General features: G+C 42.3%; 1 protein-coding gene across 1 annotated transcript in view; it reads right to left on the bottom strand.

Moving 5' to 3' along the window:
* LOC109872342 (kin of IRRE-like protein 1) overlaps positions 1-19,169 on the bottom strand; it is a 47,924-nt gene that overhangs the window by 23,013 nt on the left and 5,742 nt on the right. The window contains exons 3-6 of the mRNA XM_031806389.1: positions 12,802-12,951; positions 11,061-11,218; positions 5,683-5,833; positions 5,454-5,559 (exon numbers count right to left, since the gene is read on the bottom strand). Coding sequence (XP_031662249.1) covers positions 5,454-5,559; positions 5,683-5,833; positions 11,061-11,218; positions 12,802-12,951 — 565 coding nt within the window. The remainder of the gene's footprint in view (positions 1-5,453; positions 5,560-5,682; positions 5,834-11,060; positions 11,219-12,801; positions 12,952-19,169) is intronic.

The raw sequence follows: 19,169 nt of genomic DNA, 5'->3' as shown, positions 1-19,169 counted from the left end.
TATAAAATGAATGGTTTTGTACAACAGACCAGCGCTCTCGTGAATAAACCTTATTGACTGTTTTATCTGGGCTTCCGTCTGTTTCATTTCAATCAGTATCTTACAAATCCTGATTAGCAGACTGAGTAGTTTAATTGAATTGGTTTATGAACATCGAGAACATAATTCTCATGACACTACCCATTATGGGCAATTAGCAGAACAATAGACTCTTGCCAAGGAGGGTAGGGGGAGAATTGTATCGTCAATGTCTCAAGCCAAAACGTCTTGATGGCCTTCACCAGTTCATCTTTGCTTGTACTGTAGGATTGGCAGAGTTACGTATGAATGTTTTCAGTTGAAGCCAACCAAGTTTGATTGGGTTTAAAGTCGGCAGACCTACAATAATATTTTTAGATATACTGTAGGCCTACCGTCTGTGTTGTAGGTATTTCATTTATTTATTTTGAATTAACCTTTGTTTTACTACATAAAGGTCTACTTACTCTGCTGGTGTCTTGACCCAGTTTATGCCCTCATTTGCAATGCAAACCCGGGCAGCAGTGTGTTTTGGTCCAGTTTTCATCAAGCCAGCTTCTTTCTATGGTGCTACCCGTTCCAGGGTTAGGACTGTAACCACCAGAGGACTTGAAAATGAGTCCGAGCTGAGAGGTTTCAGTGCATTTTCTTTTCAAAAATGTATATAGCCTATCAATGTGTAGGCATACTGTTGTAATAAAATCGAAAATTGTGTACTAAAAACACAAATGTGTTTTTTCAGAGCATAGAACCATGCCAACAACCATCCATGGAGATCAGTGGACAAAGGGCTGGAAAAATATATATATATAGTTGAAGTCGGAAGTTTACATACAGGTTATGTTGGAGTCATTAAAACTCGTTTTTCAACCACTCCACAAATTTCTTGTCAACAAACTATAGTTTTAGCAAGTTGGTTAGGACATCTACTTTGTGTATGACACAAGTAATTTTTCCAACAATAGCTTAAAGACAAATTATTTAACTTATAATTCACTGTATCACAATTACAGTAGGTCAGAAGTTTACATACACTAAGTTGACTGTGCCTTTAAACAGCTTGGAAAATTCCAGAAATGATGTCATGGCTTTAGAAGCTTCTGATATTCTAATTGACATCATTTGAGTCAATTGGAGGTGTACCTGTGGATGTATTTCAAGGCCTACCTTCACAAATTCGAGACCTCCACAAGTCTGGTTGATCCTTGAGAGCAATTTCCAAATTTCTGAAGGTACCATATTCATCTGTATAAACAATAGTATGCAAGTATATACACTATGGGACCACGCAGCCGTCATACCGCTCAGGAAGGAGACGCCTTCTGTTTCCTAGAGATGAACGTACATTGGTGTGAAAAGTGCAAATCAATCCCAGAACAGCAAAGGACCTTGTGAAGATGCTGGAGGAAACAGGCACAAAAGTATCTATTTCCACAGTAAAACGAGTCCTATATCGACATAACCTGAAAGGCCGATCGGCAAGGAAGAAGCCACTGCTCCAAAACCGCCATAAAAAAAGCCAGACTACGGTTTGAAACTGCACATGGGGACAAAGATTGTACTTTTTGGATAAAATTCCTCTGGTCTGATGAAACAAAAACAGAACTGTTTGGCCATCATGAGCATCGTTATGTTTGGAGGAAAAAGGGGGAGGCTTGCAAGCCGAAGAACACCATCCCAACTGTGAAGCACTGGGGTGGCAGCATCATGTTGTGGGGGTGCTTTGCTGCAGGAGGGACTGGTGCACTTCACAAAATAGATGGCTTCATGAGGTAGGAAAATTATGTTGATGTATTGAAGCAACACTCCAGACATCAGTTTGGTCACAAATGGGTCTTCCAAATGGACAAATACCTCAAATGGACAATATAGTTGTGGCAAAATAGCTTAAGGACAACAAAGTCAAGGTATTGGAGTGGCCATCACAAAGCCCTGACCTCAATCGCATTTAACATTTTTGGGCAGAACTGGAAAAGCGTGTGCGAGCAAGGAGGCCTACAAACCGAACTCAGTTACACCAGCTCTGTCTGGAAGAATGGGCCAAAATTCACCCCACGTATTGTGGAAAGGTTGTGGAAGGCTACCCGAAGCTTTTGACCCAAGTTAAACAATTTAAAGGCAATGCTACCAAATACTAATTGAGTGTATGTAAACTTCTGACCCACTGGGAATGTGATGAAAGAAATAAAAGCTCTCTACTATTATTCTGACATTTCACATTCTTAAAATAAAGTGGTGATCCTAACTGGCCTAAAACAGAGAATTTTTACTAGGATGCCGGCGTAGGCCATCATTGTAAATTAGAATTTGTTCTTAACTGACTTGCCTAGTTAAATAAAGGTATACATAAATAAAGGTATAAAGATATATATATTGTATATATACAGTGCCTTGCGAAAGTATTCGGCCCCCTTGAACTTTGCGACCTTTTGCCACATTTCAGGCTTCAAACATAAAGATAAAAAACTGTATTTTTTTGTGAAGAATCAACAACAAGTGGGACACAATCATGAAGTGGAACGACATTTATTGGATATTTCAAACTTTTTTAACAAATCAAAAACTGAAAAATTGGGCGTGCAAAATTATTCAGCCCCCTTAAGTTAATACTTTGTAGCGCCACCTTTTGCTGCGATTACAGCTGTAAGTCGCTTGGGGTATGCCTCTATCAGTTTTGCACATCGAGAGACTGACATTTTTTCCCATTCCTCCTTGCAAAACAGCTCGAGCTCAGTGAGGTTGGATGGAGAGCATTTGTGAACAGCATTTTTCAGTTCTTTCCACAGATTCTTGATTGGATTCAGGTCTGGACTGTTAATTCTCTTGAGAGGAATTTTGCTCTTCACTATCACAATATTAAAAACTTTCAAAAGCATTCATGAATTAAATCTCTTTAGCCGACATGTTGCGGTTCATCTGATGAAGGATTGACTCGACCTATAAGCCCAGGACGATAGTAAAACGGGCAATAAGACACACTACAAGAAAGGGAATACATATATATAACCGTAGAAAACGGTTGCTGGTCGGAGGGCCATCTAATAAGTGCAGATCGGAGGGCCATCAAGCGAAACAGACCAATGAAGCACGGTGGGAGTATCTATCTCTCTGAGGACTGGGTAGGGTAGGGGGCCCACGCCCTCCGCTTCTCCCTTCCCTCGGAGCAGGGTTATGGGCCGGGAGGTTGGCTTCGGCTCTCGCTCGGTTCCCCGCACCTCCATGTCGCATGGGTTGCGCCCGACCAGTTCCATCCCCCCTTTCAAAGTTAGGCACAGCCGCGTCCGAAGGGGATCAGGGGTTTCTGGTGAACCGGGTCTTCCCGCCTCCGTCTCAAACATCAAGGTGCACATGGGCCTATTTATATAATGAATATGAATTCGGGGGACAGAAATTATTAAATATTAAAGCATTAGACCTCTCACTAAAGGCGTCAGTCATACAAAAGTTATACTTAAATCCAAACTGGTTCTCTAGCAAATTAATAAGAATGTCTTACCCCATGTTCAAAAATGGCCTTTTCCCCTTTATTCAGATTACAACCGCTCACTTTCGGTTATTTGAAAACGAAATCATCTCGAAAATATAGTTGGTTGCAAATTCAGGTTAATCCACCAGAAAAGACAGAACAAATAATACAACAAATATTGTGGTTAAACTCAAATATACTAATTGTTTGATTAAATGTTTAAATGATATCATAAATAGGACTGGTGGAGTTATGTCACACATGCATCTAACATGTCTATGCGTGTAACAAAGGGATGGTTAAAAACTTCTTAGGTCTGCAATCCCGTTAACGGGATGATATGACAACAGCCAGTGAAAGTGCAGAGCGCCAAATTCGAAACAACAGAAATCTCAGAATTAAAATTCCTCAAACATACATGTATCTTATACCGTTTTAAAGGTAATCTTGTTGTTAATCCCACCACAGTGTTCGATTTCAAATAGGCTTTACAGAAAAAGCACCACAAATGATTATGTTAGGTCACCACCAACTCACAGACAAATTCAGCCATTTTTCCAGCCAAAGAGAGGAGTCACAAAAAGCACAAATATATATATTTTTTATCACTAGCCTTTGATGATCTTCATCAGATGACACTCATAGGACTTCATGTTACACAATACATGTATGTTTTGTTTGATAAAGTTCATATTTATATTAAAAATCTCAGTATACATTGGCGCGTTACGTTCACTAGTTCCAAAAACATTTTGATATTGCAGAGAGCCACATCATTTTACAGAAATACTCATTATAAATGTTGATAAATACAATTGTTAGACATGGAAATATAGATATACCTCTACTTAATGCAACCGCTGTGTCAGATTTCAAAAAAACTTTACGGAAAAAGCATACCATGCAATAATCTGAGATGGCACTCAGAAAATAAATAAAATTATCCGCCATGTTGGAGTCAACAGAAATCAGAAACCACATTATAAATATTCCCTTACCTTTGACACTCTTCATTAGAATGCACTCCCAGGAATCCTAGTTCCACAATAAATGCTTGATTTGTTCGATAATGTCCATTATTTATGTCCAAGTAGCTACTTTTGTTAGCGCGTTTAGTACACAAATCCAAACGCTTGTGCAGGTCCATCCGAACGTCGGACGAAAACTTCAAATAGTTATATAACAGGTCGAAGAAACTTATTAAACTAAGTATAGAATCAATCTTTGGGATGTTGTTATCATAAATCTTCAATAAAGTTCCAACCGGAGAATTCCTATGTCTATAGCCATGGAACGCAGGTCGCTAACATGTGAAATGCGCGTGACCAGGACCTGGCTCTCTGCCAGACCACTGACTCAAAGAGCTCCCATCCGGCTCCACAACACAGTAGAAGCCTCATTCAAGTTTCGAAAGACAGTTGACATCTAGTGGAAGCCCTAGGAAGTGCAACTTCATCCATATCACACTGTGTATTCAATAGGGGCTGGGTTGAAAATCGACCAAGCTCAGATTTTCCACTTCCTGTTTGGACTTTTTCTCAGGTTTTTGCCTGCCATAAGAGTTCTGTCATACTCATTCAAACAGTTTTAGAAACTTCAGATTGTTTTCTATCCACTATTAATAATAATATGCATATATCAGCAACTGGGACTAAGAAGCAGGCCGTTGACTCTGGGCACCTTTCATCCAAGCTACTCAATACTGCCCCTGCAGCCATAAGAAGTGAATGTGATCTGAATGGTTACCATGACCTAAATCTTGGAATAAAGTAGGCTAATGAAGGCAACTAATTGTAGCTTACTGAAAGTCCCAAAGTCATACAATTGTTATAATAGGATTTGAAGCAATAGCCTATCCGCGTGTTGTCAACTATTTCAGCACCGTTTCGCGCTGCTCTGAGGTTGTACAGCGCAATATTTGGCGGTAGGGGTGGAAGTGGCCACACACACACATCAGACTACTACTGACCGGATACCCATGATGGGAGGGTTGGCGGTGGCCTGGCAGGTGAAGATGACTCTCTCTCCCTCCAGGACAGACCGAGGCTCCATGGATAGGTTCACCTTGGGGGGGTCTACAAGATGAAGAGAGGGAGGGGGAGCGGGAAGGAGGGAGTTGGAGAAAGAGAGAAAGATTACATTTTCTTGAAACACATTCACACATACACACAGACATACACACATACAAACACACTTACGGTGCACGTTGAGGGTGACGGTGGTGCGTTTTCCCATTGGGACAGCCTTGTTGCTGGCCACACAGGTGAAGTTGTGTCCCGTGTCTTTGTCCTCTGGGATGATGGGCAGGAAGCTCCTTGTCGTCACCCTCTTTCTGTCTGGGAGAACCTCCTGGGGTGGGGGTTTCGAGGAGGGGAGAGAGAGAGAGGAGGGACAGGGGGGCGTGGTCGATGAGGTAGAGAGAGAAAGAGTGAGAGAGAGTCAAAACATGAACATTTTACATTTGGCTAGAAATGAATAAGGAAAATATCTCAACACAGAAAAATGTCCTCATGTGCGCTACCTATATCCTCCCAATAGAATCCACATATTTTAACGATGACAGCTTCCATCCTAGAGGAGGAGATCAATCATTTCCAGGCAAAGGGACATGTACTAGTCTGGTGACCTACATGCCAGAACTGAACAAGAACCTGATACTCTCAGCACACAGGGGGACAAACACGTAGGTGACAGTATACCCTCCCAAATATGTCCCCCTAGAAACAACTATGACAAAAAAACTACAGAATGGGTCACAACTCCTGCATCTCTGTCATACGCTGTGTCTGTACATAGTAATTGGTAGGCTTCGAGGAGACTCCTATGGTAGGTACACCTACAGCTCATCCCTTGGCAGTAGTACTGTAGATTACTTTATCACTGATCTCAACCCCGAGTGGCTCAGTATTCTAAGGCACTCCATCTCAGTGCTAGAGGCGTCACTACAGACCCTGGTTTGATTCCAGGCTGCATCACAACCGTCCGTGATTGGGAGTCCCATAGGGCGGCACACAATTGGCCGGGGTAGGGCCATCATTGTAAGTAACAATTTGTTCTTAACTGTCTTGCCTAGTTAAATAAAGGTTAAATAATAATGTATAAAATAAAACTACTCAGAGTGTCTCAGAGCGTTCACAGTCAGCCCACGAACACCCCTATCAGATCATAGCAAAATCACTGTCCACCTGAACAGAGCAATACTCATAAGGCATCAAAGCCAAAGGAACTGCACAATACTAAGAAATGCTATAGATAGAAGGAAAGTAGTGTAGAAACCTACCAAAATACAATTAGGCAACAACAAATTCAATCCCTTTTAGACAATAAAACAGTATATTTGACCTTTCAGCTTCCCTATCAAATGAAAACATGTCAAGCAGACAACTTAAGAAAATGAAAAACAATGACAAATGGTTTGATGAAGAATGAAAAAAAACAAAGAAAGAAATTGAGAAACCTATCCAATCAAAAACATAGACACCCAGAGAACCTGAGTCTACACCTTCACTATGGTGAATAACTGAAACAATACAGAAATACAATACAGAAAAAGAAGGAATAGCACATCAAAAATCAGCTCAATATAACTGAAGAATCAATAGAATCTAACCACTTCTGGGAAAATTGTAACACACAAAACAAACAACAACACGAAGAGTTAATTTATCCAAAATAGAGATGTATGGATAAACCGCTTCTCCAATCTGGTTGGCTCTATAACAAAGAACAAACAGCAAAAACATATACATGATAAATAAAATTTTTAGAATCCACTGTTAAAGATGACCAGAACCCACTGGATTCTCTAAATTACATGGAATGAACTACAGGACAAAATACAAACCCTCCAACCCAAAAAGGAGTGTGGTATTGATGGTATCCTAAATGAATTGATAAAATATAAAGACCACAAATTCCAATTGGCTATACTTAAACTCTTTAACACCATCCTTAGCTCTGGCATCTTCCCCAATATTTGGAACCAAGGACTGATCACCCCAATCAACAACAGAGGAGACAAATTGTACCCCAATATCTACCATGGGATATGCGTCAACAGCAACCTTGGGAACATCCTCTGCATTATCATTAACAGCAGACTCGCACATTTCCTCGGTAAAACAATGTACTGAGCAAATGTCAAATTGTCTTTTTATCAAATAACCTTATGACAGACCACGTATTCACCCTGTATACCCTAATTGACAAAAAAAACTAACCAAAACAAAGGCAAAGTATTCTCATGATTGTTGATTTCAACAAAGGTTTTGACTCAATTTGGCATAAGGATTTGCTATACAAATTGATGGAAAGCGGTGTTGGGGGAAACACATACAACATTATAAAATCCATGTACACAAACAACAAGTGTGTGGTTAAAATGAGCAAAAAAACACACATTTCTTTCCACCGGGCTGTGGGGTGAGACCTGGATGCATCTTAAGCCCCACCCTCTTCAACATATATATCAACAAATTAGCAGGGGCTCTAGAACAGTCTGCAGCACCCGGCCTCACCCTACTAGAATCTTACGTCAAATCTCTTCTGTTTGCTGATGATCTGGTGCTTCTGTCCCCAACCAAGCACCTAAATCTTCTGCACAGATTCTGTCAGATCTGGGCCCTGACAGTAAATCACAGTAAGACAAAAATAATGGTGTTCCAAAAAGGGGCCAGATTCCAGGACCAGAAATACAAATTCCATCTCGATGCCATTGCCCTAGAGCACATAAGAAACTAAGACTGCTGAGCAATTAATCAAATGGCCACCCGGACTATTTGCATTGACACGCATAGTCACTTTACCTCGACTGACATGTACCCCGCTCAATGACTCGGTACCGGTACCCCCTGTATATAGCCTCATTACTGTTATTTTATTGTGTCACTTTTAAGGTCTACACCTGCTGTATTCGGCGCATGTGTCTATACATATCTTGGCCTAAACATCAGCGCCACAGGTAGCTTCCACAAAGCTGTGAAAGATCTGAGACAAGGCAAGAAGGGCCTTCTATGACATCAAACGAACATAAAATTCGACAAACCAATTAGGATCTGGCAAAAAAATACTTGAATAAGTTATAGAACCCATTGCCCTATATGGTTGTGAGGTCTGGGGTCTGCTCACCGGTCATTAAATGGGACAAACACCAAATTGAGACTCTGCATGCAGAATTCTGCAATAACATCCTCCATGTACAACGTAAAACAACAAATAATGCATGCAGAGCCGACACCCACTAATTAGGCTGACACCCACCAGAAAATAGCTGTTAAATTTTACAACCACCTAAAAGGAAGCGATTCCATAACAAAGCCATCACCTACAGAGAGATGAACCTGTAGTTGATGGTCCTGGGGCTCTGTTCACAAACAACACACAGACCACACAGAGCTCCAGGACAGCAACACAATTAGACCCAACCAAATCATGAGAAAACAAAAAGACACATTGGAAAGAATTATAAAAAAACTGAGCAACCTGGAATGCTATTTGGCCCTAAATGGAGAATACACTATGGCAGAATACCTAACCACTGTGACTGACCAAAAATTAAAGAAAGATATATGTATTCAGTGAGTATTGCCTTGCTATTGAGAAAGGCCACCGTAGGCAGACCTGGCTCTCAAAAGAAGACAGGCTATGTGCACACTGCCCACAAAATGAGGAGGAAACTGAGCTGCACTTCCTAACCTCCTTCCAAATGTGTGACCATAGAGACACATATTACACAGACCCACAAAGAATTCGAAAACAAATCCAATTTTGATGAACTCCCATATCTATTGGGTGAAATATTGCTGTGCAATCACAGCAGCAAGATGTGTGACCTGTTGCCACAAGAAAAGGGCAACCATTGAAGAACAAACAGACTCATATTAAACATCTCCAGTCCAAAAGCAAATCTAGAATCGGCTTCCTATTTTGCAACAAAGCCTCCTTCACTCATGCTGCTAAACATACCCTCGTAAAACTGACTATCCTACCGATCCTCGACTTCGGCGATGTCATTTACAAAATTGCCTCCAACACTCTACTCAGCAAACTGTATGAAGTCTATCGCAGTGCCAATGTCACCAAAGCCCCATATACCACCCACCACTGCGACCTGTATGCTCTCGTCGGCTGGCACTCACTACATATTCGTCGCCAGACCCACTAGCTCCAGGTCATCTATATGTCTTTGCTAGGTAAAGCCCTGCCTTATCTCAGCTCACTGGTCACTATAACAACATCCACCCGTAGCACGCGCTCCAGCAGGTATATCCCACTGGTCATCCCTAAAGCCAACACCTCCTTCAGGCCGCCTTTATCTCCCACACTAACTTTAAGCATCAGCTGTCTGAGCAGTTTACACGATTGCTGCAACTGTATACAGCCCATTTGTAAATAGCCCATCCAATCTACCTACTTCATCCCCATATTGTTTTTATGAACTTTTTTGCTCTTTTGCACACCAGTATTTCTACTTGCACATCATCATCTGCACATCTATCACTCCACTGTTAATTTGCTAAATTGTAATTACTTCACTACTATGGTATATTTATTGCCTTACCTCCACACGCCATTTGCACACACTGTATATAGACTTTTTCTATTGTGTTATTGACTGTACGTTTGTTTATTCCATGTGTAACTCTGTGTTGTTGTTTGTGTCGCTCTGCTATGCTTTATCTTGGCCAGATCGCAGTTGTAAATGAGAACTTGTTTTCAACTGGTCTACCTGGTTAAATAAAGGTGAAATATACAAATACATTTCAAAAATTGTAAATACAACCCATATCTATGTTTATTTATTTTCTCTTTTGTACTTGAACTATTTGCACATCATTACAATACTGTATATGGACATAATATGACATTTGAAATGTCTTTATTCTTTTGGAAATTTTGTTAGTGTAATGTCTAATATAAATTCGTATTGTTTATGTCACTTTTGTTTATTATCTACTTCACTTGCTTTGGCAATGTTAGCATATGTTTCCCATGCCAATAAAGCCCTTAAATTGAATCGAGAGAGAGAGAGAGAGAGAGAGAGAGAGAGAGAGAGAGAGAGAGAGAGAGTGAAGGCAGGGATCGGACCAAAACGCAGCGTGGTAAGTGTCCATATTGTTTATTATAAAACATAAACTGAACACTAAGAACTACAAAACAATAAATGTGACCATGAACGAAAACCAAACCGAAACAGTCCCGTGTGGTGACAAACACAGACACGGAAACAAACACCCACAACCCAACAGTGAAACCCAGGCTACCTAAGTATGATTCTCAATCAGAGACAACTAATGTCACCTGACTCTGATTGAGAACCAAACTAGGCCGAAACAGAAACCTAAACATAGAAACGCAAAACATAGACTGCCCACCCCAACTCACGCCCTGACCATACTAAATAAAGACAAAACAAAGGAAAATAAAGGTCAGAACAAGAGAGAGAGAGAGAAACAAAAAACACAATTTAAAAAGAAAGAAAGAGGAGGACAGGGTGGAGCCAACTAAAGGTGTATTTAGTGATACAATATGGCAACATGCATCGGTGTACATGCCGCTGTGCCTGTATGTAACTCACGGTGGTGCTGAAGGCTCCCTCCAGAGCCACCCCGTCCCGTTTCCACTCGATGATGCCCAGTGGCTTGGCCCCGCGGGACACACAGCTCAGGTTATAGGAGACATTGGCTCTCAGCAGGATCTCTGGAAAGCCCTCGATCACTGGGTCATCGGGAGGGACTGTAGGACAACACATGCAGTGTACTAGACAAACACACTGCATATGCACACTGCACTGGACACACACACTCTTTATACCAGAGTATGTGAGCGGAGTTGAGCAGTCGTGAATTCACATCCTTTCCAACCGCTTCGCTAAAAACCGTTCCGCGCTCAAAGAAAAAAGAAACTGCTGCTCCAAATTGGCTCCATTCATTCAAATCCCCATTGAACCAACAACCATCTATTGTTGTGACTACCTGGACCTACCATGTTGTTTTGAAGTATTGAAACCAAACCATATGGTTTGAATCAACATGAAAAGGTCAATGTAAGAATAGCACATCATTTCAAGTTGGCTACATGTCATATTAAACAGCATATAAACACTGTAAATAGGTCAGGAGCCAGACAGGGAGTTAAAAATGAATTATTTAGGCTATATTATTTCAATTATTTCAAGGCTATAGCCTACAAAGAAATAACTAGCATTTGCGAATGTGACACACTAGGCTGGTAGGGGAGTCAGGGACATGAAGTGCTCAGCATGTAAACAACATTTTGTTGTATTAAATCATTCTAGTCTATAAATTGCTCATATCGGCTCTGACTTACTTCAAATGAAAAGAAAATGTAAATGCCTTATTTGGCTTTGTCTACAGTGCCTTTGAATTCATTTTTAGAAACACCAGCCTGCCCAGAGTCTGTGGCTTCAGGCTCATGCGATGGTGACTGGAGAGCCAACCAGCAGCAGAGAATATCCTCTCCACACGTGCAGAGCCACGGGGGAAGCTAAACATCCTTTTGGCCACTCTTGCCAGGCTGGGCAGAGATGCAGAGTTGTTTTTTTTTATTTTTCTATAGGTAGGTCTAATGGTTTTTAGGTAAAATAACCCAATCAAAAGGAATGCTTGAAAGTTGCAATATGCCTGTCCTATTGGGCCAAAATCTATTATGGCCTATTGTATGGATAATATAACAAAAATGAATGAACACTTTAAGAGATCAGATTTTTAGTTTATAAATACTTTGCTACAATGACACACTTAATTAGCCACCCACCTCGTTCCTTTCTTTTAGCATGTGCACATAACAAGTAGGTTACACCATCAAGCTTTTGGGATACGTGTCTTTTCAGATTCCACAATGATTCTTTAGTTATGAAACATTACATCACCACACTCCCTCTCTTGCTCTTGGTCCTCATATTTGTAAGTCATCTTGATTTTGCACCTGTGTTTTACATCAGTTTCTTTAGGAAAATATTTAGCAAACTCCATAACAGTAGCTAAAGAAAGTAGACTACAAATGCATGCTGGGCCGGGCATGCCCTGAGCTCGTGAAGTGAGGGCTACTGGAGCGAAATTGGAGCGGGTGAGAAGACTGACTTGTCCAATATCGCTCTATGCTCCAGTCAAATTGGATAAGCTCCGCTCCAGCTCCGCTCACGTACTCTGCTGAACACACACACAGTCACACACTGCTCTGGACACACACACAATCTGCTTATACAGTCCACACTGCACTGGACACACACACAATCTGCATATACAGTCCACACTGCACTGGACACACACATTCCTGACAGACAGATAGATACTCACTGAGGACGGTGAGTTTAGCTCTCCGGGAGCGTAGGGCAGCCTCTGTAGCCTGGCACTCATACAGGGAGTCATCGGTCAGCTCTGCTGCAGAGATCTCCAGGTTATACTGGCCCACGTCTATCACCCGCAGCACACGGTACCTGGGCCAGGCTGAGCGAGAGAGAGAGTCAGACACATCCCAGCAAACATGTCCACAATGGCATGATGTGAGCCCAATGCGGGCTAAAATATTGGCCTCACATAGGCTTCCCACATTGGGCGAACATGCCTTTGCTCATCGGCTCCACATTGAACCCCAAGGCATTTGCCCAGTGTGGCCCAGTGTGGCCCAGTGTGGCAAGCCCATATCTGGTGACGGCAGCCCTCACTTTGCCTGAAATAAGCCCATCTTTTTACAACAAACATGCTCACATTGGCACGATGTAGGCCCAATGCGAACTAAAATATTGGCCCCACTTAGGCTGCCCTAATTGGGCCGATGAGTTCCACATTGGCCCCAAGGCAGATGGCCCCAAGAGCAGCCCTCACTTTGCATGAAATAAGCCCATCCTTTTAGATTGACTGTGAGTTACATTGTATCAGAAAGACAACAAAGTTGTTACTATCATATACAGTTGAAGTCGGAAGTTTAGCCAAGTACAAGTACAAGTAACTCAGTTTTTCACAATTCCAAACATTTAATCCTAGTAAAAATTATCTGTTTTAGGCCAGTTAGGATCACCACTTTATTTTAAGAATGTGAAATGTCAGAATAATAGTAGAGAGAATGATTTATTTCAGCTTTTATTTCTTTCATCACATTCCCAGTGGGTCAGAAGTTTACATACACTCACTTCGTATTTGCCTTTAAATTGTTTAACTTTGGTAAAACGTTTTTGGGTAGCCTTCCACAAGCATCCCACAATAAGTTGGGTGAATTTTGGCCCACTCGTCCTTACAGAGCTGGTGTAACTGAGTCAGGTTTGTAGGCCTCCTTGCTCGCACACGCCTTTTCAGTTCTGCCCACAAATATTCTATAGGATTGAGGTCAGGGCTTTGTGATCGCCACTCCAATACCTTAACTTTGTTGTCCTTAAGCCATTTTGCCACAACTTTGGAAGCTTTAACTTGCTTAGAGCCCAGACAACAGGACAACAACCCTAAGCACACAGCCAAGACAGCGCAGGACTGGCTTCGGGACAAGTCTCTGATTGTCCTTGAGTGGCTCAGCCAGAGCCCGGACATCGACTGTGTGGGCTCTGGCTGAGCCACTCAAGGACAATTAGAGACTTGTCCCGAAGCCAGTCCTGCGTTGTCTTGGCTGTGTGCTTAGGGTTGTTGTCCTGTTGCAAGATGAACCTTTGTCCCAGTCTGAGGTCCTGAGTGCTCTGGAGCAGGTTTTCATAAAGGATCTCTCTGTACTTTGCTCTCTGTACTTTGCTCTGTTCATCCTAGGTTTCCTCCAGACATGACGCTTGGCAAAAAGAGTTCAATCTTTTTTTTCATCAGACCAGAGAATCTTGTTTCTCTTGGTCTGAGAGTCTTTAGGGGCTCTTTTGGCAAACTCCAAGTGGGCTGTCATATGGCTTTTACTGAGGAGTAGCTTCTGTCTTTCCACTCTATCATAAAGGCCTGATTGGTGGAGTGCTGCAGAGATGGTTGTCCTTCTGGAAGGTTCTCCCATCTCCACAGAGTAACTCCAGAGCTGTCAGAGTAAGCATGGGGTTCTTGGTCACCTCCCTGACCAAGGCCTTTGTCACCCGATGCCTCAGTTTGGCCGGCTCTAGGAAGAGTCTTGGTGGGTCCAAACGTCTTCCATTTAAGAATGATGGAGGCCACTGTGTTCTTGGGGACCTTCAATGCTGCAGAAATGTTTTGTACCCTTCCCCAAATCTGTGCCTCTGCACAATCCTGTTTCGGAGCTCTACGGACAATTCCTTCGACATCATGGCTTGGTTTTTGCAGTGTCAGCATGCAGTGTCAACTATGGGACCTTATATAGACAGGTCTGTGCCTTTCCAAATCATGTCGAATTTAATTGAATTTACCACAGGTGGACCCAATCAAGTTGTAGAAACATCTCAAGGATCATCAATGGAAACAGGATGCACCTGAGCTCAATTTCTAGTCTCATAGCAAAGGGTCTGAAAATGCATGTAAATAAGATACTTCTGTATTTTATTTATTTTATAAATTAGCAAACAATTTGAAAAGCCTCTTTTCGCTTTGTCGTTATGGGGTATTGTGTGTAGATTGCTGAGTTTGTATTTGATTTTTTTATACATTTTAGAATAAGGCTGTAACGTAACAAAATGTGGAAAAGGTCAAGGGCTTCTGAATACTTTCCGCACACAGTACCTAGGACCAGCTGGAAGAGAGAGACATGTACCTGGATCACACAGTACCTAGGACCAGCTGGAAGAGAGAGACATGTACCTGGATCACACAATACCTAGGACCAGCTGGAAGAGAGAGAAAGAGAGAGACATGTACCTGGATCACACAGTACCTAGGACCAGCTGAAAGAGAGAGACATGTACCTGGATCACACAGTACCTAGGACCAGCTGAAGGAGAGAGACATGTACCTGGATCACACAGTACCTAGGACCAGCTGGAAGAGAGAGAAAGAGAGAGACATGTACCTGGATCACACAGTACCTAGGACCAGCTGGAAGAGAGAGAAAGAGAGAGACATGTACCTGGATCACACAGTACCTAGGACCAGCTGGAAGAGAGAGAAAGAGAGAGACATGTACCTGGATCACACAGTACCTAGGACCAGCTGGAAGAGAGAGAAAGAGAGAGACATGTACCCGGATCACACAGTACCTAGGACCAGCTGGAAGAGAGAGAAAGAGAGAGACATGTACCTGGATCACACAATGAAATAGGGTGCAGGCCAGGCAGCAGTCTGTTAGCCAGCCTGCCAGCATAGTGGAGTCTGCCACTAGCACAGTCAGTGTAGTCAGCTCAGCTATCACCATTGAGACCGTGTCTGTGCCTCGACCTAGGTTGGGCAAAACTAAACATGGCGGTGTTCGCCTTAGCAATCTCACTAGGATAAAGACCACCTCCATTCCTGTCATTATTGAAAGAGATCATGATACCTCACATCTCAAAATAGGGCTACTTAATGTTAGATCCCTTACTTCAAAGGCAATTATAGTCAATTAACTAATCACTGATCATAATCTTGATGTGATTGGCCTGACTGAAACATGGCTTAAGCCTGATGAATTTACTGTGTTAAATGAGGCCTCATCTCCTGGCTACACTAGTGACCATATCCCCCGTGCATCCCGCAAAGGCGGAGGTGTTGCTAACATTTACGATAGTACATTTCAATTTATAAAAAAAAAAAAGATGTTTTCGTCTTTTGAGCTTCTAGTCATGAAATCTATGCAGCCTACTCAATCACTTTTTATAGCTACTGTTTACAGGCCTCCTGGGCCATATACAGCGTTCCTCACTGAGTTCCCTGAATTCCTATCGGACCTTGTAGTCATAGCAGATAATATTCTAATCTTTGGTGACTTTAATATTCACATGGAAAAGTCCACAGACCCACTCCAAAAGGCTTTCGGAGCCATCAACGACTCAGTGGGTTTTGTCCAACATGTCTCTGGACCCACTCACTGTCACAGTCATATGCCGGACCTAGTTTTGTCCCATGGAATAAATGTTGTGGATCTTAATGTTTTTCCTCATAATCCTGGACTATCGGACCACCATTTTATTACGTTTGCAATTGCAACAAATAATCTGCTCAGACCCCAACCAAGGAACATCAAAAGTCGTGCTATAAATTCACAGACAACACAAAGATTCCTTGATGTCCTTCCAGATTCCCTCTGTCTACCCAAGGACGCCAGAGGACAAAAATCAGTTAACCACCTAACTGAGGAACTCAATTTAACCTTGCGCAATACCCTAGATGCAGTTGCACCCCTAAAAACTAAAAACATTTATCATAAGAAACTAGCTCCCTGGTACACAGAAAATACCCGAGCTCTGAAGCAAGCTTCCAGAAAATTGGAACGGAAATGGCGCCACACCAAACTGGAAGTCTTCCGACTAGCTTTGAAAGACAGTACCGTGCAGTACCGAAGAGCCCTTACTGCTGCTCGATCATCCTATTTTTCTAACTTAATTGAGGAAAATAAGAACAATCCGAAATTCCTTTTTGATACTGTCGCAAAGCTAACTAAAAAGCAGCATTCCCCAAGAGAGGATGACTTTCACTTTAGCAGTGATAAATTCATGAACTTCTTTGAGGAAAATATTATGATTATTAGAAAGCAAATTACGGACTCCTCTTTAAATCTGCGTATTCCTTCAAAGCTCAGTTGTCCTGAGCCTGCACAACTCTGCCAAGACCTAGGATCAAGAGAGATGCTCAAGTGTTTTAGTACTATATCTCTTGACACAATGATGAAAATAATCATGGCCTCTAAACCTTCAAGCTGCATACTGGACCCTATTCCAACTAAACTACTGAAAGAGCTGCTTCCTGTGCTTGGCCCTCCTATGTTGAACATAATAAACGGCCCTCTATCCACCGGATGTGTACCAAACTCACTAAAAGTAGCAGTAATAAAGCCTCTCTTGAAAAAGCCAAACCTTGACCCAGAAAATATAAAAAACTATCGGCCTATATCGAATCTTCCATTCCTTTCAACATTTTTAGAAAAGGCTGTTGCGCAGCAACTCACTGCCTTCCTGAAGACAAACAATGTATACGAAATGCATCAGTCTGGTTTTAGACCCCATCATAGCACTGAGACGGCACTTGTGAAGGTGGTAAATTACATTTTAATGGCATCGGGACCGAGGCTCTGCATCTGTCCTCGTGCTCCTAGACCTTAGTGCTGCTTTTGATACCATCGATCACCACATTCTTTTGGAGAGATTGGAAATCCAAATTGGTCTACATGGACAAGTTCTGGCCTGGTTTAGATCTTATCTGTCGGAAAGATATCAGTTTGTCTCTGTGAATGGTTTGTCCTCTGACAAATCAACTATACATTTCGGTGTTCCTCAAGGTTCCGTTTTAGGACCACTATTGTTTTCACTATATATTTTACCTCTTGGGGATGTTATTCGAAAACATAATGTTAACTTTCACTGCTATGCGGATGACACACAGCTGTACATTTCAATGAAACATGGTGAAGCCCCAAAATTGCCCTTGCTAGAAGCATGAGTTTCAGACATAAGGAAGTGGATGGCTGCAAACGTTCTACTTTTAAACTCGGACAAAACAGAGATGCTTGTTCTAGGTCCCAAGAAACAAAGAGATCTTCTGTTGAATCTGACAATTAATCTTAATGGGTGTACAGTCGTCTTAAATAAAACTGTGAAGGACCTCGGCATTACTCTGGACCCTGATCTCTCTTTTGAAGAACATATCAAGACCATTTCAAGGACAGCTTTTTTCCATCTACGTAACATTGCAAAAATCAGAATCTTTCTGTCCAAAAATGATGCATAAAAATTAATCCATGCTTTCACTTCTAGGTTAGACTAGTGCAATGCTCTACTTTCCGGCTACCCGGATAAAGCACTAAATAAACTTCAGTTAGTGCTAAATACGGCTGCTAGAATCCTGACTAGAACCAAAAAATGTGATCATATTACTCCTGTGCTAGCCTCTCTACACTGGCTTCCTGTCAAAGCAAGGGCTGATTTCAAGGTTTTACTGCTAACCTACAAAGCATTACATGGGCTTGCTCCTACCTATCTCTCTGATTTGGTCCTGCCGTACATACCTACGGCAGGACCACGGTCACTACGGTCACAAGACGCAGGCCTCCTAATTGTCCCTAGAATTTCTAAGCAAACAGCTGGAGGCAGGGCTTTCTCCTATAGAGCTCCATTTTTATGGAACGGTCTGCCTACCCATGTCAGAGACGCAAACTCGGTCTCATCCTTTAAGTCTTTACTGAAGACTCATCTCTTCAGTGGGTCATATGATTGAGTGTAGTCTGGCCCAGGAGTAGGAAGGTGAACGGAAAGGCTCTGGAGCAACGAACCGCCCTTGCTGTCTCTGCCTGGCCGGTTCCCCTCTTTCCACTGGGATACTCTGCCTCTAACCCTATTACAGGGGCTGAGTCACTGGCTTACTGGGGCTCTCTCATGCCGTCCCTGGAAGGGGTGCGACACCTGAGTGGGTTGATTCACTGATGTGGTCATCCTGTCTGGGTTGGCGCCCCCCCTTGGGTTGTGCCATGGCGGAGATCTTTGTGGGCTATACTCAGCCTTGTCTCAGGATGGTAAGTTGGTGGTTGAAGATATCCCTCTAGTGGTGTGGGGGCTGTGCTTTGGCAAAGTGGGTGGGGTTATATCCTTCCTGTTTGGCCCTGTCCGGGGGTGTCCTCGGATGGGGCC

Source organism: Oncorhynchus kisutch, linkage group LG27 (assembly GCF_002021735.2).
Source record: "Oncorhynchus kisutch isolate 150728-3 linkage group LG27, Okis_V2, whole genome shotgun sequence".
In the NCBI taxonomy this organism is placed as follows: Eukaryota; Metazoa; Chordata; class Actinopteri; order Salmoniformes; family Salmonidae; genus Oncorhynchus; species Oncorhynchus kisutch.
The sequence above is the reverse complement of the archived record's forward strand: the minus strand, read 5'-3'. Positions and strand labels throughout refer to the sequence as shown.